Here is a 24,362-nt window from a genome sequence, read left to right on the forward strand (position 1 = left end):
AAACAACAGCAACAAAGGCGGCAGCGAGTGCAATAGCACTATCAGCGGCGTCAGAAGCAGCGACGAAAATCGGCAGTGGCCTCCAGTGACAATCGCACTGTCAACACAACATCCAATAAGAGATGCGACGACGAGTGGCGGCAAAGATCTCAATGCCGACGAGTGGTGCAGGCTCGGCAACACATAGCAGCGAGTCGTAGCAACGAGTCTGCGCCAAAAACGCGCAGCCTCAGCAGCGCATGGCGCACTTCCACAGTGATAACGAGAAGTAGCAACGATCAGCTCTACTATGCCGATCCGTTCTCTCTCAAAAGGTTTATCCGAAGCTTGCGTTCCTTCTGGAACCGCTTTAGCAACGCATGGCGTCGCTTCTACAGCCTCCTTCTGTCTTGGGCGTCACTAAACTGGTGACTCAAGTGCAAATATCTAGGCGTTTGGTGGCAACTCCCTTTGCAAAGTTGTTGCCACGCCAGGAAAAAGGTACTAATGAAAATTATGAAGTTTGGTTTTCTCGCTACGTACCTTGTTAAACCAACGAGAAGGCTAAAGAATTTCACAATGCACTTTGAATAGTACGCACTCCCGAACAACACCAATAATAATTATATTTAATATTGTGACGGATGTCGTCAGATTTATTTTAATAGTTTTGCTGAGGCACACTTTATTTCTGTAGCTTTTGAATTAAAAAGAGATTGTCCAGCCTAGATTAAGCGTGGATATCGATATTGTTTGATTAATCTAAGTTCGATATCGATATTATTTAATACGATACTAATGTGAATGGCAAAAGTGATACTGCCAACTCACCGCAAATATTCGATTGATAATTAATAATATTCTAACATCTGTTGGCGAGTGCATCAATCATCGAATGCAGATGTTATCGCGAGCAGCTGTTAGCTTGCACAACAGTCGCGTCGCAAATATTGATACCGCCATACAAATTAAATTCAAATTGCAAATTAACGGGCAATACTCACCCCTACATACAATTTACACACTGGGTGCCGAATCTGAAAATAAATACACAAAATTAAACTTAGAACAACAAAAAACAAGTAAGAAAGTTACAGTCGAGTGTGCTGTGAGATACCCGCTACCAATTTTTAATAAAGGCAAAATTTTGCGGTATCATTTTCAAAATATACCGAAAATACTAAGAATATACCAAATAGTATGTTTGGTATATCGATATAGTACACCATCCAAAATATACCATAGACGGCACAATGTGCCAGATTGTCGGCCAAAGCAACTAAGAGCCCTAGTAAGTAGGCGTTTTTGCCCATACAAAAGTATTTCTTTAATAACTTCCACAATTTTTATCTGATCGCAACTAAATTTTCAGGAATCATAACTACTGCAGTAATTATTGTATATACCAAATTCGCAACTCTAGCTTTTAAATTACGCTTGTTATTCTGATTTTCGGTGGCGGAAGTGGGCGTGACAAAAATTTGAAATAAACTTGATCTGCGTGCAAACATAACAAATGCTGTCGAAAAAAAATTATAGCTCTATCTCTTATCTCTCTGAGATCTAGGTCTTCATACGGACAGACGGACATGGCTATATCGTCTCGGCTGTTGACGCTGATCAAGAATATATATACTTTATAGGGTCGGAGATGCCTCCTTCTACCTGTTACATACATTTCCTGTCGGCACAAAGTTATAATACCCTTCTACCCTAAGGGTAGCGGGTATAAAAACTAAATATACATATAACAAATATTTACCTTATTCTGGAAAACGGCACTTGGTTTATTTACGCCAGTTGGCAAATTCCTGTAGTGGACAACCAGCTACAAGTGGACGGCAAGGTGCACTTTTGTAAAGAAAAATTACATAATTAACGACTCAGTATAACAATTATATATTGAAGTATCTTTGTATACTCACAAGTACGTTATACCACTTCACTGATGTACATTTTTATTAAAGCACATGCACTTTTCCACTATTTTTTAATCAGGTTCTGCACATAACCTGCTAATTTTCTTGCAAAAAAACAAAACCAACAACAAAAACCTTTTTTCGGAATTTTGACAAATAATCCTACTCAAAAAGGTAATCGCTTGTCCATTTTGGTCTGAACTTAACACGATCAGCTGATCTAGTAATTCATGTTTGCAAGTATTGTAGTCCCCCAATAGATGGCGCTATTGTTGGAGCTTTCAGACTCATGGATACTAAAGCTCCACTTCTCAATACAAAACATGACAATACATTTAGTACCATTTTCTCAGACTACAAAAATAATTTACTACAACTAAACAAATTAAATAATATAATTAACTAGGACAATAAACATATAAATAAATAATATAATAAATAATAGGTATAAATATGTATGAAGAGAAAAAAAATTGAATACTTTTTCTACACATAGTTCCGTGGTGCTGGAGTTTTGTTTTTTTCCACTTGGAAAAAAACTTTGCCTACTTTTAGGCACATCCAATAAATGTTAGCGGTCCAAGCGACCACTACATGGTCGCTGTCGATCGACAGCTGGCGGTGTCGCACTAAAATTGGACAGGGAACGGCCTGGTGTCGCCGCACTGACTCACTCGGGCAGGCTCCTCCAGTTGCTCGGTGCTGGATGCGTTGTTTCGCGTCCGCTGCTTCACGTCGTCGGTGTCGCTTCAGCTGGTGGTGAGTAGCATCTGTCTTTCGTGGCTTGTTGTCACTGTGGTGCCTTTGGCCTTGTTCCAGCGGTGATTGTTGCTGTTGTTGTCGCGCGCCGTTAATGTTTTGGGCATTATATTTCGATTTTAACATACTGCTATAAGCGGACCAACTTCCCGTAAACGAACTCGAATGCGAACAGTAAAAAAAGCTCGATCAGCCAACTACTTCGAACAGCAGTTTTTTTTTGTTTCGGTGGACCGTCTCCAACCTCGATCTCTATTTTACTCCTCGATCGAACAAAATCCACATGCCAACCTCCATCGAAAAAAATTGACGTTTTTTTTTAATCTCCTCTTTAACAAGAGGAGCAGTTAAAAACTCCCTCCCATCCCTGGAATTGCCATCTCATACCCCCTATTATCGGCACGCGATATATCGATAACCCCCCAACACTGCTGGCACAAACGATATCTAACAACGTAACATATGTCTAGAAAATTTAAATTAGAAAACAATTTTTTTTGGCTTTGTCTAGTGTATTTATTTGATGACTTATGTATATAATTAATAAAAATTAAATTTTAAAGAATTTTTATATTTTGGTAAGGAACAAAAACAAGTTATGTTATGTTTGCACGCAGATCAAGTTTGTTTCAAATTTTTGCCACGCCCACTTCCGCCCCCCCGCTAGAGCGAATTTTGGTATATGCAATAATAACTATAGTAATTATGATTCCTGAAAATTTGGTTGCGAACAGAAATACAGAAAGACTTTTGCATGGCAAAAACGCTTACTTACTAGGGGTTTTAGTTGCTTTGGCTGACAATCTTGTATATTATGCCATCTATGGTATATTTTGAATGTGGTATTATATCGATATAACTAATATAACATTTGGTATTTTTAGTATTTTCAAATTTTTGATATATTTCAAAAATATCGCAATATTTTCCTTTTTTTCAAAATGGGTAGCGGGTATCTCACAATCGAGCACACTCGACTGTAACTTTCTTACTTGATTTAGGTGTAATTTTACCTGTTTTATGAGTTTTTGGGATTTTGACATTCATCAATAGCCGGAAAATCCGAAATTTTATTACCTGTTGGGTGTGAGTTAAGTGTCGAAATTTGCCACCCTTGACGATGTCTGTCTGCTATATCAAAAATGCCGGTTGCCAGTTGGTGCCAAAATGGGTTTTATTTGTCGCTGGTTGTGCGATAACGTAGTGCATGACAAATGTGCCCGCTTTAACGGCCGTATTGTAGAATTAATTTCAGCTAAGTCTGGATTAAGATGGACCTGTGAACACTACAGGAATTCCGAACGCGATATCACTGCGCAAAAGCGAACTGGTATTGGCGGACTTTGAAAAACTCTCTGATAGCTTCTCCGCTTTGGATTCTGGGTTTAAGGATATGAAGCTGTTGACCGAGTCTCAGAAACGTAAAAAGGCCAATACGCGTCTGTCGATTGCCTCTGTCCCTGTTGATAAAAGAAAATCGGTCTTCGGGTAGTAGTAGTATTAATAATTCTAGTTTAAAGCACTCTTCTATGTCTGCCAGTTGAAAAACTAATATCCTCTTTACTTTTTTGCTACCAGAATTTAAGAGGTATTTGCAATAAACTTACCAACCTATGTTTAAATAGTCTATATTTTCCATTCATGGTTAAACATGACATTCTTGATATTGAAATTTTTCCTAGTAGATTTTCCTTATATAGATGTGATCGCAAGCTACGTCGTGGTTAAGGGGTTTTGATTACAGTAGATACTCAATTTGCTTCAGAATTGATTGATCATACTTCTGATATTGAGCTGGTGGCTGTGAAATTATCTTTTGGTAGTTGTAACATTTTTATTTCTTGTTTATATATCCCGCCGCTTTAGATGATGCTTTGTATGTAGCTCATTTTTATATAATTAATGACATTACTAACATGCTTGAAAAATGTGCCCGCTTTAACGGCCGTATTGTAGAATTAATTTCAGCTAAGTCTAGATTAAGATGGACCTGTGAACACTACAGGAATTCCGAACGCGATATCACTGCGCAAAAGCGAACTGGTATTGGCGGACTTTGAAAAACTTTCTGATAGCTTCTCTGGTTTGGATTCTGGGTTTAAGGATATGAAGCTGTTGACCGAGTCTCAGAAACGCTCATTTTTATATAATTAATGACATTACTAACATTCTTTCTGATCGTGGTTATTTTATAGCAGTTGGGGACTTTAATATTGCAGGTATCTCATGGCATTCAGACAAGAAAATTAATGGACTGTGCCCCTCTACATCCCATGTTTCCATTGATAGTCTTTTCGGAAAACTTCTCCAAAATCCTCTCCTGAAGATTACCATTACCATCCCACTTTAGAGATTTTGTTGGAGCTCCCATTTAACGCGTCAGAGTCTAGTGTTCGTTGTGGTGAAAGTTTTCGAGCTAAAAGCTTATATACTACCTAATTACAGCAATGACGATCTATTCGTGGTGGTGCTGGAGAGCTGTGAAGGATGTATGCTGCTGGCATCCTGCTACATGGCCCACGACGTACCGGCTCCACCTGAAGAGCTGCGGAGACTGGTGGATATGGTCTACTCCTCCAACAAACAACTAATAATCGGAACGGACGCCAACGCCCACCATAGCGTTTGGGGAAGTCCCGACATAAACAAAAGGGGTGAGTCAGTTCTTGATTTTATCCTAAATTATAAGCTGAGACTAGCCAACAGAGGTGAGGAATCTACCTATGTAGGTCCTACCTCTCGTAACGTGCTGGACTTAACCATTGCGACTGAGTGCACTAATGTAGAGGAGTGGTCTGCTCCTCCAATAAACATATTATAATCGGAACGGACGCCAACGCCCACCATAGCGTCTGGGGAAGTCCCGACATTAACGACAGGGGTGAGTCAATTCTTGATTTTATCCTTAACTATAAGCTTAGACTAGCCAACAGAGGTGAGGTATCTACCTATGTAGGTCGCACCTCTAGTAATGTGCTGGACTTAACGATTGCGACTGAGTGTACCAATGTAGAAGAGTGGAGAGTACTGGATAGACCCTCCATCTCGGATCACAAGTACATTCAATTCACCATTCCTTTTAACAGGGTACCTGCGGCTCAGCCGTTCAGAAATCCCCGTAACACGAACTGGGCAAAATTCTCTAGCCTTGTTTCCAAGTCTCTTGGTCCGCCGGGTAACATCAACTCGGTACGGGACCTAGAAACAAATGTCAATGTCCTCTCAGCAGGACTACTTTCAGCGTTTCGCCAATCTTGTAGGCTCTCAAGACCGACGAGAAGATCGAAGCCACCCTGTTGGAACCCAGATCTCTCATCGCTACGTGGGGAGCTTACTAGCATGTTTCAACTTGCTAAGAAGGCGGATAACGAATATGTCTGGGACGAGTATAGGTCTCTCCTGAAGTCCTACAAGAAGATGATCCGATCATCCAAAAGGTCTTCATGGAGAACCTTTTGCTCGGACCTGGATAATATTAAAGACACCTCCAGACTGAGGAAGCTGCTGTCCCAGCAGGCTTTCAGTCCTAGTCTGCTCAAGTCGGGCGATGGAGCGTGGACGGAGAGTAGTGCTGAAACTCTTGAAGCACTGCTCTCAACTCATTTCCCGGGATGTATTGGAATAGAGAATAGTGACTGGCAGCTCTTTCCTAATCTCCCAGTTATGAGACCCCCTACCGGTCTAATTACAGATAACAAAATAATTTGGGCTATCGACTCCTTTGCGAAGGTCAGATCGCCCGGTCTTGATGGACTTTCGCCAGCAATGCTGCAAGCCAGCAAGCCCACAATTGTTCCGTGGCTATCGGGTATCTATTCGGCGTGCCTCGCATGGGGTCATATCCCCACTCTTTGGGAGGACCTCAAAAGTCATTTTCCTGCCCAAATGCAGTCATGTGATCCCAAATGACTTCCGGCCAATCAGCCTAACTTCTTTCCTGCTAAGAACAAAGGAGAAGCTACTTAACTTGCACATCAGAACCAACTCAATGCATCTGTTGTCCCCAAATTATCATGCGTACACTAAGGGCAAGTCCATCGAGACAGCTCTCCATGCTCTAGTAGCCTCCATCGAAAAAGCAGACCACTATAAAGAATATGCCTTGGGTGCATTTCGTGACATTTCAGGCGCCTTCAACAACGTCACTACTGACGCTATTATGAAGGGCCTTACCTCAGTCAACACGGCACCAGCGATCCACAGGTGGGTCAACCGCCTTCTTTGCGACAGGCTACGTGGGGCGATGCGGCTATTACAAAGGTAGTGCGAGGTGGCACTCCCCAGGGTGGGGTTCTTTCGTCTCTCCTTTGGAATTTCATTAAAAAAATTCATTAAACGGGCCCCTAAGTTAATTGCCTATGCCGATGATATAAGCATTTTGATAACTGGGAAATGCCCAACCACCCTCAGTTCTGTAATGGAACTTACTTTACGGGCATGAGCCGAACCAGCCGGGCTCAGCATTAACGCGAATAAAACAGACCTTATCCTCTTCACGAAGAGGTATGAGGTACCTGCGTGGTCCCGCTTCAAAAATAGGCTGCATTATGCTAGCCGTAAAATACCTAGGACAGCAAACTGTCCTGGAAGCTCAACGTGTTAGAAAGGGTGAAGAAGGCCATCGGTGTATCGGTATATCTCTGTTGTTCGCCCTATCCTCACCTATGGTATTCTAGTGTGGTGGCAGGCTACGGAAAAAGGACGTACCTATCCATCATTGAATCATCATGTACCACAGGCGCACTCAGGTCGACGCCTACTAAAGTCCTCGAGGTAATAGCTGGCGTTGAACCGCTAAACACATATGCGCATTCTATAGCCGCAAAATCGGCCCTTAGGATTGCTGCAACAGGCAATCTGGGTCTACTAGACTATGGTCATAGCGCCATTAGTAGGGCGATTAGTGCAGACTTGGACTATACTATCCCCCTTACCAGTACTGACCACATAAACACAATATATATGGAACCGGACTGCTGGCGGGAAGGGTTATGCATTCACGAAGCCCTCATCCTCTTCACCGACGGGTCGAAGATCCGGTCTCCAACACTCCTATAAACTCCCGGAGCATTGCAGCATCTTCCAGGCGGAAGTCTTTGCCATTGTCAAGACTGCAGAAGTGGCTCGGGGTATACATCACAATTTCAATTCGATTAATATCTTTGTTGACAGCCAGGCTGTAATAAGATCAATGCACGTGGTCAAGTCCAGCGTTGTCCTGTACAGCAGAAGAGCATTAGAGTCGCTGAACGCATCTGTGGTCGTGCGTATCTATTGGATTCCAAGCCATCGATGGCAACAAGATCACAGACACTCTCGCCAAAGAGGGGGTTGGCTCGATGTCGGCTCAATGTTCCGATATCCCTGCAAACTCTAGGCCGAGAAATTTAAGTGCGCTTAAGACTTCCGTGGGACGCGAGCTGACGCAATACCAACTCGTGTAAAACTGCAAGGCATCAGCTTCAATAAACAATAACCTAACCAATTTCGTCATGCAGTTTCAAGAAAAGACTGCAGACTAATGCTCGGCATTTTAACTGGCCACTGTCTGTCGGCTGTCCATGCTATCAAGATGGCCATCGCGAACAATGACCAGCGTAGGAAATGCAACGAGTCCGGAGTCAAGGAAACACTTGAGCGTCTTCTCGGTAGATGTCCAGCGTTATCCAGACTCCGGATGAAATACCTTGTTTCGCCGTTTCATGATGTTTCTCGGCTACCACCTAGGATGCTGCTGGCCTTTGCCAAAAGCGCATCCATACTGTGCGACTTCTGAGACGAAGACACCCTCCACCGGTACAGCTATGGACCTCTACTGGTCTATGCTTTGCCCCTAGCAGGGGCCGGTCTAACCTAACCTAACCTACCCATATGGTAGAAGGGTATTATAACATTGTGTCGGCAGGAAATGTATGTAACATGTAGAGGGAGGCATCTCCGACCCCATAAAGTATATATAATCTTGACCAGCGTCAACAGCCGAGACGATCTAGCCATGTCCGTCTGTCAGCCTGTCCATATGAACACCTAGATCTCAGAGACTATAAGAGATAGAGCTAAAATAAATCTAAAAAATCGAATAACAAGCGTAATTTTAATGCTAGAGATAGAGAATTTTGGTATATACAATAATATGGTAGTTATGATTCCTGAACATTTGGTTGCGATCAGATAAAAATTGTCGAAGTTATTAAAGAAATACTTTTGTATGGGCAAAAACGCCTACTTGCTGGGGATCTTAGTTTGGCTGACAATCTCGTATATTGGCAGGACTATGGCATATTTTGAATGTGGTACTATATCGATATACCAATATACCATTTGGTATATTTTTAATATTTTTGTAGTATATTTGATATATTTTGAGAATAATACCGCAAATTTTATTTCTTTTATTCAAAATGGGTCCAGGTATCTCACAGTCGAGCACACTCGACCGTAGCTTTCTTACTTGTTTTATTCTACTTTAACTCGCTATTTGATACTTGTGTTCCATCAAGAATTCCACATATGGCGGAAAAGTTCTTAGGGTTTACTACAAATTTATCGAACTTAAAAAATCGTAAATCGAGACTTTACAAAAAAATTCAAGGAAACTGGCTCTTCTCTTGATTTTCTTCGCTATTCTGTTGCTCAAACAGCTTTCCGCACTCATAACAATAAGTGTTATAATGATTATTTGAGTAAGTGCAGAGAATAAGTTTTCAGCGTGATCCAAAACGATTTCATGACATCGTTAACTCGAAACGTAGATCCACGTCGTTGGTAACATTTATGTCTTTGGAGAATATCACAGTATCTGATGGTCCTGGTATCGCAGATTTATTTGCTGACTTTTTCCAAACGACATATTGTGTTCTATGTTTTCAAAATTTCTCTTCTTATCCTCATCAGGTAAATTGATATAATTGTATTTTTGGTCCATTAATTACCGAAAGCTCTATTTTAACTGAACTATTGTGTATGAAACGTGATTTTTCGGCAGGTCCGGATGGAGTGCCTAGTTATTCTAAGGTATTGCGCTGGAAGTAGATGTAAACCTTTTATTAAATTGTTAAAATTATCCCTTAACTCATGCTCTTTACCAAAAATCTGGAAAAAATATATTATACCTATCCTAAAAAGAGGCAACAATTCTAATGTTCAAAATTATAACGGTATATCTAAATTGTCTGCGATTCCCAAAGCATTTAAAAAAATTATAACTTTTCGACTGCAACATCTGTATAAATCTATATTTTCACCTTACCAACATGGGATTGAGAAATCTAGGTCTACATCTACTAACTTATTGGAGTTCTCTTCTATGCTAATTAAATAATTTGAGAATAAAATACAAACGATGTTAGTAAGGCTTTTGACTCGGTGAATCATCATTTCTTACTCCATAAACTTAATCCTTAGGGTTTCCTAATAGCCTAATTGAGTGCATCACCTCATAGCCTTCCAACAGAATCCGATATGTTTATTAAAATGGCTTTGGATCTAAATCTGTCCAAGTTACTTCTGGTGTGCCCCAGGGTATTCATTTGGCTCCTCTATTGTTTACTTTGTTTATAAATGATCTGATGACGTTAAGCTTTGCCTGACATTTAATGCGAGCTCACTGTTGCAATGTGACTGTTGAGCCACTAAGCTTTTTTAGTAGCTTTATTTTTGCACGAATATTGTTTATAAATGAACCACGCGAATTTCAATTAATTGTTTATTAAATAATAATATATATATATGCTGCTTCTGCCGGCAGCGCTGCATGCTCTCTGTTAGTTCGTTCGGCTAATTGCCTTTACTTTTGAATTGTAATCTGTTGTAATCGTGTCGATAGCGGAGCTGGACCCTTGCTCCAGTCACAGCCAAAGAATATTAAGTGGTTACATGGTTAATATTCTTTGGCTGTGACTGGAGCAAGGGTCCAGCTCCGCTATCGACACGATTACAACAGATTACAATTCAAAAGTAAAGGCAATTAGCCGAACGAACTAACAGAGAGCATGCAGCGCTGCCGGCAGAAGCAGCGCTGTCTGCTACTCCCGACTACTCCCGCCGTTGAAAGCCTATCTTTCACCCTCATTCTTCAGGGGCAAGAGGAGGTAATTTTCGTCCTTCACCAAGACCACGTCGTTGACTTGAAGACGACGATCATGAGTGCGCCACTTGGATCTTTGCTGGAGAAGAGTCAGATACTCCTCCCGCCATCTAGTCCAGAAGACCTGCTGCAGCTAGTGACACGCTGCCAACCATCCAACCGATTGTAGTCCAGTGTAGTTAGGTCGGGCTCAAGAATCACGGTTGGAGGACCACCAAACAGTAGATGAGCTTGAGTCAGCACATCCAAATCGTCAAGATTCTCGCTGCTATCGTTGAGACTGTTGCTGTGGCTGCCATTGCTATTACCGTGGTTGCTGGGACTGCGACGCTGCGATGAAGTGCGCATCGCGCTGATCTCATCCTAGAACAACGCCAGACGATCGAGCAGATCACGCTCCTTCACCTCTGTGCTGGCGCGCAGCGATTGCAGCTCCTTGCCTAGCTCCTTGACCCGCTCCAGCGCCTCCTGATCGCGAATGCGTGTCTGCAGCTGCAGCACTTGCTACTTGGCGGCATTCAGCTGATCCATTTCGTGGTGATACGCTTGCAGCGCCTGTTTCTTCTCCTCATCTTTAGTCTGCAGCTGGGATTCGAACTCAAGGAAACGCTCCTTGGCCAGCAGCTGCACTTCCTGCATTTTGTCGTGTGTTTCTTGCGGTTTGCTGGGTTGCAGATGCTCCAACTCCTGCTGACGCTGCGTCCATTCCACATCCCTGTCGTGCAACTACTGTTGCAGCTCTTCGCAATTGCGCTGCGTCTGCTGCAGCACGGGTTTTGTCTCGGCCAGCGTTGTCTGTGACTTCTTCTGACAGCTCAACCTGTCCATATGCTTGGACAACACTGGCGAGTCCCATCCGTTGGCATTGCTGCTGTTCGTTATCATCAGAAACCTTTTTCGCTGCCAACAATGCTGTGTGCATTGTACCGTCTCCACCACCAGCAACTATCCAACCAAGGCGGGTCGTCTGAAGAATCGGCAATCCATCTCCAAAGGTCAATTTGTCCGTCACATAACAAGCCGTAGAATAGGCTTGCACCAATCAGTAGGTCCACGCGCTGCGGACGATTGATGGCTGGATCACCTAACTGAATGTTGGATGGAATCATCCAACCGTCGATATCAATGGCAAAATTCGGATGGCTGTTAGTGATTGTTGACGTCACAACAGCTTGGAGACTGACAGAGTATTCGGAGATGCAAGAACGCATACAAACATTTACTGTGCATCCTTCAACAGAAACGTCTGTATCCCCGAGGCCAGAAACCATAGCATGTGATCGTGTCCGCTTTAACTCTAGCTGTTGGGCTAAATGGGACGTCATCATGTGGATTTGCGAACCATAATCAAGCAGAGCACGACAAGGAACGAACGACCCAGCACGACTCTTAAGCACCACAGTTACGACAAGCGCCAGATGTGCAGGATCGAGTTTGGTGTCCTTATTTTAAACAATTAAAGCAGAGAGCGAGCTTCTTCACTTCTTTCTGCCTCAAGAAAGGAGACAAATTTCCAAAGACAGGGCAGGAATATATGCCGTGACCAGGCGCGTCACAAAACATACAAACATTTGCCCTGCTGGAGCTAGTTTGGACCACAACCGCCTTCCTGCTGCCATTATGGCTAAAGTTAGACCTTCCCACCTGTGAGCCTGCAGACTTTCCAGCTTCCTACATCTTTCGTCCAGACCCGTGAAAAACTCAGAAGCAGTCGGCACTTTATCGGCGACAGGGTTGTCCAATGCCCTGCTATCCTCCCACGCCGCCTGAGTTTCCACATCCAGCCTTTGCAGCAGCACGTAAATGAGAATGCTGTTTGCAATTTCCTCTGGACGGCCCAGAGTCTATAATGCCCCCATGTGAACATTAATTTTATCACTAAACTCACGAAGTTTTGTGGCCACGGATGCTCCTGCCTCCACCTTCTTCGTACCCAAAAGATCCTTGATGTGTGACTGGAACATAAGTCGGTTGTTGTTAAACCGATTATCCAATATATCCAGAGCCATACGATAATTGAGCCTCAATATCTCCAACGACCTAACTGCAATCAACGCTGGACCAGTTAAACACGATAGTAGATGCTGGAACTTTTCAACATCATCTAAGTCATTATCGAATATTCCGTGTTATCTACACTAAACGTGGAAGTCTGAGCTCGGGAAGACGACGTTTATTAGCACGGGCACCGAGCCCATTAGACGAAGGATCGATGGTCTCATGACCGAATCAATTGCCTCTCACGACTGTCAAAATGCGCTCGGGCACGCGATTTCTCTTCAACAAAACGCTCATCGAAATTTTCCCACGTTTCACTCCCCATTTCATTATAATCGATCTCCTCTAGCGCATTCTTAGCTAAGTCAAATAAAGCTTGACCACGTTCTAAATTGAAATTTTCAATACGCGCCTTTTTTCCCTCAGTGTCTGGTGATGGGCGTCTGCTCTGTGGGATCCAAGTGTAAGGGTCCTCTGGTACCTTCGTCGTGCCTGAAAGCAATCCTTGCGGGCTTGGCGATATCCTGGTTCCACCAGTATATGGGTTGGTGCTTTGTTCCTCATCCTGCTTTACGCATGCCTAGGTTAGCCTGGACATGAGCTGCCTCGTGCTGCTTGCTGCCGAGCCGTTGATCTCCAGTCCATGGAGCATGGATTCGAAAATATCTTTATCGAATGACTCTGCTCTGTATCGGATTGGCCTGTTGGGTACCGAGGGGTAGGAGCGTCTGTGGATTTCCGTAACTATAGCTTGGTGGTCACTATAAGTGTATTCACTGCTAACACTCCAGGAGGCTCTCGGGGCTAGTGAGCTACTCACAAAAGTCAGATCAATCACTGAACCTGCCGTTCCTCTACTAAATTTGTCTGCACCCACCCGATTTAGGAGTACTACATCTAGTAGAGCAACAGAGTCCAGGATTGCTTCCCCATTCGGTCGCCCAAGTGTTGAAGTCTCCAGCAATGAGGCACGGGGTTTACTTCTCGCATCATTGAGCAGCTTGTCGAGTATGCTGTTGTAGTCCGCCTGGCTGAGTGACGGGGCAAGATAGATAGAAAGGTAGATAGGTAGATGTACAGACCATGTACTTTGGCACGGATAAAGCCGTTTTGGGCCATGACCTCGGTAGCTGGTGGGGCCTGCTGCCCACAACTCCAGATGGCTGCCTTACGCGATTTATCTCCAACCCAAGTGTTGGAGGATTTAATGCGATAGGGTTCGCTCAATATAGCCACGTCTGTCCTTGATTCTCTAACTTTTTGGGTGAGCAGGTCCTGTGCTGCCTCGCAGTGGTTCAGGTTCAGTTGATAGAACCGTGTCATCTTCCGCTTGTTTTGCTGAGCGCTTTTTTGAGGTATGGGCACCTACTGCTATTCGCCGGGTGGTCTACTGCCTTCTCTCCTTTCCTGCTGCAGAGTATGCATTTTGGGGCCTTGTCGCATAGCTTCGCCCTGTGGTCTGTTTCCCCACAACTGAAGTATGTGTCCTTGTACTCTACTTTTTCTGTGCATCTACTTGCTACGTGACCGAAGTCCATGCATTTAAAGCAGCGGACTAGCTGGACCTTCCTTCTTATGCGACAGATAACCCAGCCTACTCGCACTTTGCCAGCCTCTACCATATTATTGGCCGAATCGACTGGGAGCCTCAGCGTTGCTGTCTGCGTTCCTCCGTAGGCCTTCCTGAATGAGACAATGCAGGATTTTGTGATCCTTACCTCTCCGAGCTGTGTTATCAGTGCCTCCAGAAGTTCCTCCTCTGATGTCACTTCGTCTATGTCCTTCACCTCTACAATAAAAATACCAATAAGCCTACTTTCGTGTCTATCAAAACTCTTTGAGAAATGTCTTTTAACTCGTATTATACCATACTTAAGAAGACACAATCGTATCCCAGCACATCAATTCGGTTTTCGCGAAAAACATGGAACTATCGAACAGGTGGGCCGCATAACATCAGAAATTCGAACAGCATTCGAGATTAGGGAGTTCTGCACTGCGGTATTTTTGGACATCTCTCAAGCATTTGAAAGAGTATGGCTTGACGGCCTAATGAACAAAATCAAAATAATGCTCCCTCATAGCATGCATAAACTCTTGAAGTCATATCATTACCAGCTGAACATTATATCGAAGCTGGTGTTCCTCAAGGCAGCGTTCTCGGGCCGACTTTATATCTACTCTACTCTTCTGATATCCCTATGAGTAGACAACCGACTATGTCTACGTTTGCCGACGACACCGCGATACTTAGTCGATCTAAATTACACAACAAGCTTCAGCGCAACTTGCGACCCATCTAGACGCTGTAGAGAAATGGCTCTCAGACTGTCGTATAAAAGTAAATGAGCAAAAATGTAAACACGTAACTTTTACCTTAAATAGACGAAATTGAACCAACCTTACACTAAACAACACGTCAATCAGATGAAGTAACGTATCTTGGCGTACACATGGACAGACGACTCTCCTGGCGCACGCATATTGAAGCTAAACGAACTCACCTAAGGCTGAAGGCAAACAGTCTACATTGGCTTATAAACTCCCGCTCCCCCTTAGTCTGGATTACAAGGTCCTACTCTACAACTCCGTTTTGAAACCAATCTGGACTTATGGCTCTCAGATGTGGGGGAGCGCCAGCAACAGCAACGTAGAGATCGTGCAGAGAGCCCAAGCAAAGATCCTGAGAACTATCACCGGGGCACCGTGGTACGTTCGGAGTGAAAACATTCAGAGAGACTTGAATATACTTCCCGTCCGAGATGAAATAGCACAACACATGGAAAATTACTACATCAAGCTGTCGAACCATCCAAATCATCTCGCTAGAGTACTAACTAACATTAGTATGCAGCCGTTCCCGCCTTCGTCGTAACGACCGTCCCATCCAGCGACAATTACTAGGACCGCCTACCATAAATACAGTTTAAGAAACTGTTAGAATACTGTAGTATTTTTAAGATTTAAACACATTTTGTTAGTCTCGTAAGAGAAGATTCAAAATATAAAACAAACAGTAAATAAAAAAAAAAAAAAAACTTCGACAATTTTTATCTAATCGCAACCAAAGAAATCCCGAAGACTTTAGTCATTATTGTATATGGGCATTTCCCAAAGTCGCGAACGTACGTTCGTACGAGATAAATTAAAAAAATAAAATCGAAAACAAACGTTTCCTGAAACTTTTTTTTTACTCTTCGATAGCATTTGTTTAGCTCTTGGGTTACTGTAAATTATGGGGCTTATCGATTTTTAATTTTCATAATATTGTCAAAAAACATGCGGTCGCGAACGTACGCAAAATGGAAGTCGACTTTGGCTTAATACAGTAAAATACAAAACTCTGCGAATTGAGACGGAATATTTTAAAGAAATAACTTTACTTTTAAAGGAGAATCATGTTGCTTTCTATTAAGTCTACTCCCAAGAAAATATCTCCATTTATTTATTTTTAATTTAATTAAGTTCCGGCCGCGAACGTACGGTCGCGAACGTACGATTTTTCCATGTTGTTTTATTTATTAAATTTTTATTTTTACCACAACTTTTTTTTATTAATAACTTTATATTTCATAAAAACAAACGGATTTAACTCAATTTAATGTGTCTAATAACATTTAAAAGCAAAAAAAAATAAATTTTTATTAAATATGAAATATGTACTGAAATTTATTAATAGCAAGAAAAATATGTAACAAATAATAAGTAATAACTAACAAGTAATAAGTAATTGCAAACGACATAGTTTTCAAAAACAAAAACAAAAAAATTTATTTTTTTTAAATCCATGCGACGCTACTAAAAATCGACATATGCTTATAGGTAAGATCGCGAACGTACGCTACTTTGACAATCAATAAAAAAAAGATTGGTTTGAGTAACCCCAACGATTTTTTATATTTCAAATATATATACCAAAATCACTTAACACGCGAAGTTTCATTCACCTGCTTGCACTTATTGCGGAGCAATTACAATAAAATGATGTTTTCGGTCGCGAACGTACGATTTGAACATAGATAAGAAGCAAAATAAAAATTAAAAGTTAATTGAACTTTTTTCGCTCACTTTGCATTTTTTATCTTATTATTGGATTGCTTTTAAGAGATTTGGTAGAAAAAATGCAAACATATCTTATGTTTTCCTTGTGAAATAATTAAACATCAAAATGCATACAAAAGGAGCTAAAAGTGAAAAAATTACATTTTTTCAGTTTGCAGGCAAATTTTTTTTATAAAAACAACGGAGATATGCTACGGATCCATTGTATTATGAAAATTTAGATATTTCTTTATGACATTATACAAAAAAATACGATGAATGTGAAGATTTTTTTTTTCGGTCGTGGTTTACCTTTTTTTGGGAATTGCCCATATGCCAAAATTTCGCACAGCTCTAGCTTCAAAATTACGCTTGTTATTCGATTTTTGTCAATTTGCTGGGACGCAAGTGGACGTGGCAAAAATTTGAATCAAACTTGATCTGCGTGCAAGCATAAGAAAAGCTGTCGAAATTATAGCTCCTATTTCTTATAATCTCTGAGATCTAGGTGTTCAAATGGACAGACTGACGGACGGACATGGTTAGATCGTCTCGACTGTTGACGTTGATCAGTAATGGGTCTCGGGTCGGAAATGCCTCCTATACCTGTTACATACATTTCCTGCCGGCGCAAAGTTATAATACTCTTCTACCCTATTGGTATAAAAACGCTCACAAAATACACAAGAGATTTAGTCAATAATATTAGTTTTGCAAAAAAACGTTGACATAAAAGTTAATAATTAAGTTGATTTTAAGTAAAAATGTTTTTTAAAAAATTAAGCAGCTTAGCCAAAGTTTGTTCTCTTATAAAAGCGATTTGCATTTGAACAAAAACTTACAAAGCGGTGCAGCGTTGCAAAAATGAATACGTTCGATGCTATTTTTAAAACGTCTCGTTAAAATTCTACAAAAATCCGGTCTGCCATTGCACTATAGGCAAAAAATACAAATTTTGTCGATTTACATTTTTTTGGTGATCCGAGTTATCAAATGGACCTTATTTTCTGAATTAAAATACTTTATGACTACTAAAACATATTTTTAAAATTTTTTGGACTTCGTTGGTTTTTGTTATTCGTCACAATTTAAAGACTATGAACTAGCCACTCTAATATGGGCAAAAAGACAGTTTTTTTGACATTATTAACATATTTGAAGATAGAAACATGAAACTTTGTACATTTACCTACAAAAAAAATATAGAATTTCGGATTTATTTGTTTTTCCAGTTGTTCCAGTTTTCCTTTCCATAAGGTTAAAATTTTCGAATTTATTTTACAATAATGTTTTAAAATATTTAAAGGTAACGTATTTAATAAATGTGTACTAAATGTATTTAATTAATGTATTTTTAGAAAATTGGCATTTTAAAGTTTATTTGGACCCCTGTAAAATTGAATAAAAAAAGTTCAAATTCAAAACTCTCTATATGGTATCCAGCAGACTGACTTGTTGACAGTTGTTGCTCCAAATCAAGCAACGTTGAATGACAAAATGTAAATACAACTGCAATTTTGAATTGCTGAAAATTGGTTGCAATCAGATTAAAATTGTCGAACTTTTTAAAGAAACACTTAGCATTTGGTATATCGATATATTACTACATTCCAAAATGTGTAGTCACAGTCAAAAACACTCGATTACTTTTTCTAGTTCCGTTGTTTTTGGTATTGCCTGGCTTGAGGACAAAGCTTTCACTCCATAAAAAAGCTTTTGACGCCATATGGATAACTAAATGCGCGCGCAAGAGCTTTTCATTTAATTTAAGAAAATTTGTTATGCCCCTGCATGTTACTCTGTATTATCGGAAATAATGAGTTATAAATACATTAATTGATTAAATTGAATGAATCATAATTCGTGAATAATATAGACTAAATACAAAATCAGCCAGAAGACATTTCAATATTCTTTTTATACTTGCTACCCATAGGGTTTATATATTATAATTTGTACAGGCAGAAAATGTATTTAACAGGTATATATAATAATAGCTATAGTATTTGTGATTCCTAAAAATTTGGTTGTATTCTTATAAAAATTGTCGAAGTTATTAAAGAATTACTTTTGTATACTTAAAACCGCCTACTTATTAGGGATCTTAGTTGCTGTGACTGACAATCTTCTATATTTTGATTCTTTATAATATACCTAAAATATATATATTTTTAGTATTATTGTGGTATATTAGTTATATATATTGTTTTTTCCAACCATTCAAATCGACCGCTGCAAGAATAAGTACCGATACTAATTCCTACTCAAAACTGCAGTTTTGCCAATAACTAAAGCACTTTTGAGCTTGCATACTAGTCTATGCGATATTCATAGAGTAGAAGTTTACTAAATGTATGTAACAGGCAGAAGTAAGCATTACTCTTTAGCCAGAGCAATAATACTATGACAACAGTTTTCATTATTCCTGAATAGATTTTTTAATTGAAAAAGCACGAAGATTTACCTTCCGTATTCATTGGCATTTGGTATATTGAAATATTACTACATTCCAAAATGTGAAGTATCTCATAGTCAAACACACTCGACTACTTTTTTTCTTTTTCCTTTTAGGTGTTGCCTGGCTTGAGGACAAAGCTCATATGGACAACTAAATGCGCGCGCAAAAGCTTTTCAGATAATTTAAGAAATTTTGTTATGCCTCTACATGATACTCTGTATTATCGGACATTTTGTGTTACATATATAAATTTATTAATTTATTTATTAAATTAAATTAAATTAATCATAATCACATTCATATATATAATAAAGGTATATATATATATATATATATATATGTATAATATATCTAAAATCCATTTGTTCTTTTAAGAAGATTTGTATAAAGAAAATATTTCAATGTATCATCCTCAATTCTGTGAGGCAAGAGCTGGTCAAGTGCAGGGTATAATATTAACTCGAGTACAGAAATGTTGGAAATCTTGCTAGTTTAATATCAGTGCGTGAACGAATATCTTGTCAAAAATAATTTCTGAGATAAATTTAAGATTAATTGAAAACAAACAAAATCAAGTATGTAATATCCAATTTTTAAATTTACTTATTTTATGATAAACATTTTTTTAAAAATACATGAAAAAATTAAATATAAATTATATTAAATAAAATCATCCATATTCAACCCAGTGTCTATTTACATACGTATATGAACATAAACATATACTAAATGATTTGGATAACTGAAAAATATGTTTGCATAAATAAACTCAAAGGAAATTCAAAGAAATATTGTTTATTGATTTTACCTATCGAAGTGCGCAGAATCGAAAATAAAATCATGTGACTACACGGGTAAATTACTCGTATTATATCCGTCTTTGTGGTATAATGCAGATGTGGGCATCTCAAAATATATAAAGTATGGGAATAGGTATAATGCAGAATTGGGCATCTTAAAATATTTATAACACGTAAGAAAGTTACAGTCGAGTGTGCTCGGCTGTGAGATACCCGCTACCCATTTTTAATAAGGGCAAAATATTGCGGTATTATTTTCAAAATATACCGAAAATGCTAAGAATATACCAAATGGTATGTTTGGTATATCGATACAGCACACCATTCAAAATATACCATAGACGGCACAACTCAGACCCCTAGTAAGTAGGCGTTTTTTCCCATACAAAAGTATTTCTTTAAAAACTTCCACAATTTTTATCTGATCGCAATCAAATTTTCAGGACTTATAACTACTATAGTAGTTATTGTATATACCAAAATTCTCTAGCTTTAAATTTACGTTTGTTCGGCTGTTGACGCTGATCAAGAATATATATACTTTATAGGGTCGGAGATGCGTCCTTCTACCTGTTACATACATTTCCTGCCGGCACAAAGTTATAATACTCTTCTACCCTATGGGTAGCGGGTATAAAATGTGATCCAATGTACCAACGCATAAAAAATATACAGTTGTACCAAAAGTGGCAACCATGATTATAACTTTGTGCAAATGTATGTAGCAACCATAATGAGTCGACTCCGACACTTTGAAGTATATTTATTATTTTAACAAATAATTATATATTATTATTTTAACAAATGGCTGTGCTCCACCAGACACAAATTTTGTATCAGTAGGAAATCGAAAAGTATAATTGATTAAATGGAAGTTCTGTTTTTGGTTTTCTTTTTATACTATATACTATACTATAATTTGAAGAAAAAAATGAAATATGAAATAATAAAAGATAATTTAAAAAAAACCGAAAGAAATTTGTGGTACATTTTTGCTAAAATTGGTCAATTTTTTCAAAATTTTGGTATAAAAAATCTTTTTGGAATGGCAACCGTACCTAAGGTAACATACATAGCTATAAATAATTGCTCTCAGTACATCTCTGATCTCATTTACATTAACAACCAGACATACAATTCCATACCATACCAACTTCAGCCTGTTTAAGCGCTAATTTAAGCGCGCCCACATTTAAAAAAGTTTTTCAATACCATGACTCAAATTTTGAACCATTTAATAATGGAAACAACCTTTCTGAAATTATCGACTTCGTCATAGGTAAAAACGATAAGTGGCACATGTCGACACATAGTCCCAATAGGCGTTACCTTTCAAGTAATTTACTATTTTACCGAAGCGTGGTCTGTTATTCATATTTACATTTACAGTAAAGCAGAATACATATATTTTATACTAAACACTAACATTTTATGACAGAATATTTGCATTGCGCCTTTGTCAACTTGAATATGTCTGCCATTTCATTACCGCTAGCTTGTTTAAGCTGAGTTTTGGAAGCCTACCTGTCTATAAAGTGGTACCAGACAGACCTCAGCTGCTTTACCGCCCAATACTCTTTTAGTAAAAGAGACATCTGCCAGGTTTAATGCTTCATGTATGTATAACAAATTTATTTACAACAAGTGAACAGGCACCTTTTTGTGTACATTTTGACACTTCACACGATTCTAAACACAATCGAAACTGACAGTCTTGCTCGTTAGGCTTTAACTTTCTTACCCATTTTTATTTATTAAACTGCCTTATTTAAAATCGACGAGTAACTAATATTTAAATAGGTGGCATATCTGACCCCATATTATTGATCAGCGTCAACAGCCGAGACGAACTAGCCATGTCCGTCTGTCAACATGAACAGCTAGACCTCAGAGACTAACATATAATAGATAGAGCTATGTATACTCGTATCTATCGACAGCAATTGTTATGTTTGACGCAGATCAAGTTTGTTCCCGCAAATCTATAAAAATCGAATAACAAGCCTAATTTTAGAGCTATAGCGAAATTTGGTATATACTCTAACAACTCAATTGTCATTCCTGAAAATTTGGTTGCGATCAGATAAAAATTGTGGAAGTTATTAAAGAAATACTTTTGTATGGGCAAAAACGCCTGCTATACTTTCGTTTGTAGGTATGCGTATGTATATGTTTCTACATGATCGCCTATATTGTATGTGCATGCATGTGTAGTTTTGCAACGAAGGCGAACACGACAACAATTGCTCGTGTCTTAGATGTTTAGAGTTAAATAGCGGCTGCGTAACGACTGCAATGACTGTGCTGGTAATGTGCAAGCCAAACATATGTCGATGTGCGAGTTCGAGTCCAGGTCGGGAATACATACACATTTTTTTTTTATGCGATTTATATATTTCTGTGATTTATATTTTTATTATTTTTTAATATTTTGTGGAATATCGATATGGTAAATTTTGAGAATATTAGCGCAATATTTCGATTTTTTTCAAAATGGGTTGCAGGTATCTCACAGTCGAGCACACTCGACTGTAGCTTTCTTACTTGTTTATTTTCCGAGTCTCTTACCAATGGTCAAATTAATGTGACACATGAGAAGCAATTTGAGACCCTATCTTGGAGTAATTTTATATTCCACACGGTGCATCGTGATGTCGATATGCCAATATTTGAACATTATATTAAATCAAGTCACACCAGTTGAATGCAAAAAAATATAATTTTTTCAGAATGCCAGCTGATCCTACCGACGAAGCACCTCCTCAAGTTCCCAAGACCGAACTGGAGGAGTTGCAGATTAAGGCTCAGGGTACCGCAGATGAGGTAAATAATTGTTGTGGATTGTAAAAAATGAACAATAATTTAAATTAAATATTTTCAATTGCAGTCCTTGGAAAGCACTCGGCGAATGCTTGCCCTTTGTGAAGAGGTAAGATTAAATAATAATAACTACTAATTAAAAAAATTATCAAAATAGTATTCGCGACACTTTTTAACTAATGTAACACTTAAGACCATGATCCAATTTTTATTTCCGAAAGAATACCACGAATTCAAGCTTTCCAGACTAGTTATAATTTTCACTTCTGAAAAATGCTCATGGAATCTTAGTTTCCTCTGTTGATTTCTGAAAATTTCTCACGGAAACCTTCCGCCTAGCATTTGGTGAAAATTAATTGTTTAAAAATCTTTGCGATAACTACATGCAAATACAATTTTATTATATTCCATGACGTTGCATCATTCATTGTTGCATCATCAGATTTTAAGTTAATAACATATTTAGCTTATTTATAATTAAACTTCAGAATCGGGTCTGTACTATCCCACAACATTTCTGCAAACTACCGTCCCTGTTTTTAAATTCCGCTCAGATTTGGTTAAAATCAATACATCTAATTTCACAAATGATTTCCAATACTTTCTATCCTGTCGGGTATTTACTGACTCACTGGATTTGTTCACAAATAAAAGCCATTCATTTAGAACTTAAGCGGGCTAATATTTGATTAACCTTTAGGCTTTAAAACTTAGTCATAGCAAACACTTTAACTTTATAACTGTTCTCAGATTTACTAAATCGCCCTATTTCAGCTTAACTGTTCCCTAAATTTAAAAAAATTTTCTCAATAAATTATTGCATTGAAATTCCGTTTATATGATTAAGGATAGAACATATAAATACTTACCATATTATCTTGAAGCTAAATCAGTTCACTTACAATACCAATATACACCACCCAAGAAAGTGTGAGCGCTGCGATCGCAAATTCACAGCCTATCCGGGAACCTTACGAAACGAACGTTATGTTAGTTTAGTCGCAAAGCGCATGCAAAACGTTAACCACGGAGCTATTGCGATGGTTGTGCTTTCTTTTTGAGTTAAAAAAAAAAACAAAATTGTTCGCGAGCGAAGGTCAACTTTATTCCTTACATATTTGCATATTAAAAACTAAGCTTCATCTATGCTTCAATCTATAACAATAATAGTCCATATTGTTCTGGTGGTGCAGCTCCGTCGCTCCCATCGCTACTTTTGTTATTGCTCACTTTTCCGCTGCAATTGCTGTCTGTGCAATTGGAGGTGCTGATTCGTTGCTGTTCTTGTCCCTTTTCAATTACTGAAATTGGAGGTGCAGCGTCTTCGCGAATGTTGTTGAAAAATCAAATTTTACTGGAGAAGCTTTTCTTTGAATTAAATTGAAGGAATGAGAAAAATATGGAAATATTCGTGGCTTCAGCTTCAGAAACGAAACTTAATTTTTTTCCCAATATAAGACGCTATTAAATGAAAATATTAGAATATTAATAATAATTTTTCA

The 24,362-nt window shown here is 39.0% G+C and overlaps 1 protein-coding gene across 1 annotated transcript in view; it reads left to right on the top strand.

Moving 5' to 3' along the window:
- Positions 1-19,704: 19,704 nt before the first annotated feature.
- The window catches only part of LOC132797666 (synaptosomal-associated protein 25-like), a 121,782-nt gene continuing 117,124 nt past the window's right edge, over positions 19,705-24,362 (top strand). Inside the window, 3 exon segments of the mRNA XM_060809419.1 lie at positions 19,705-19,815; positions 22,770-22,863; positions 22,928-22,969. Of these exon segments, the coding sequence (XP_060665402.1) occupies positions 22,771-22,863; positions 22,928-22,969 (135 nt within the window). The 5' untranslated portion in view covers positions 19,705-19,815; position 22,770.

Source organism: Drosophila nasuta, unplaced genomic scaffold (genome assembly GCF_023558535.2).
Source record: "Drosophila nasuta strain 15112-1781.00 unplaced genomic scaffold, ASM2355853v1 ctg16_pilon, whole genome shotgun sequence".
NCBI lineage: Eukaryota > Metazoa > Arthropoda > Insecta > Diptera > Drosophilidae > Drosophila > Drosophila nasuta.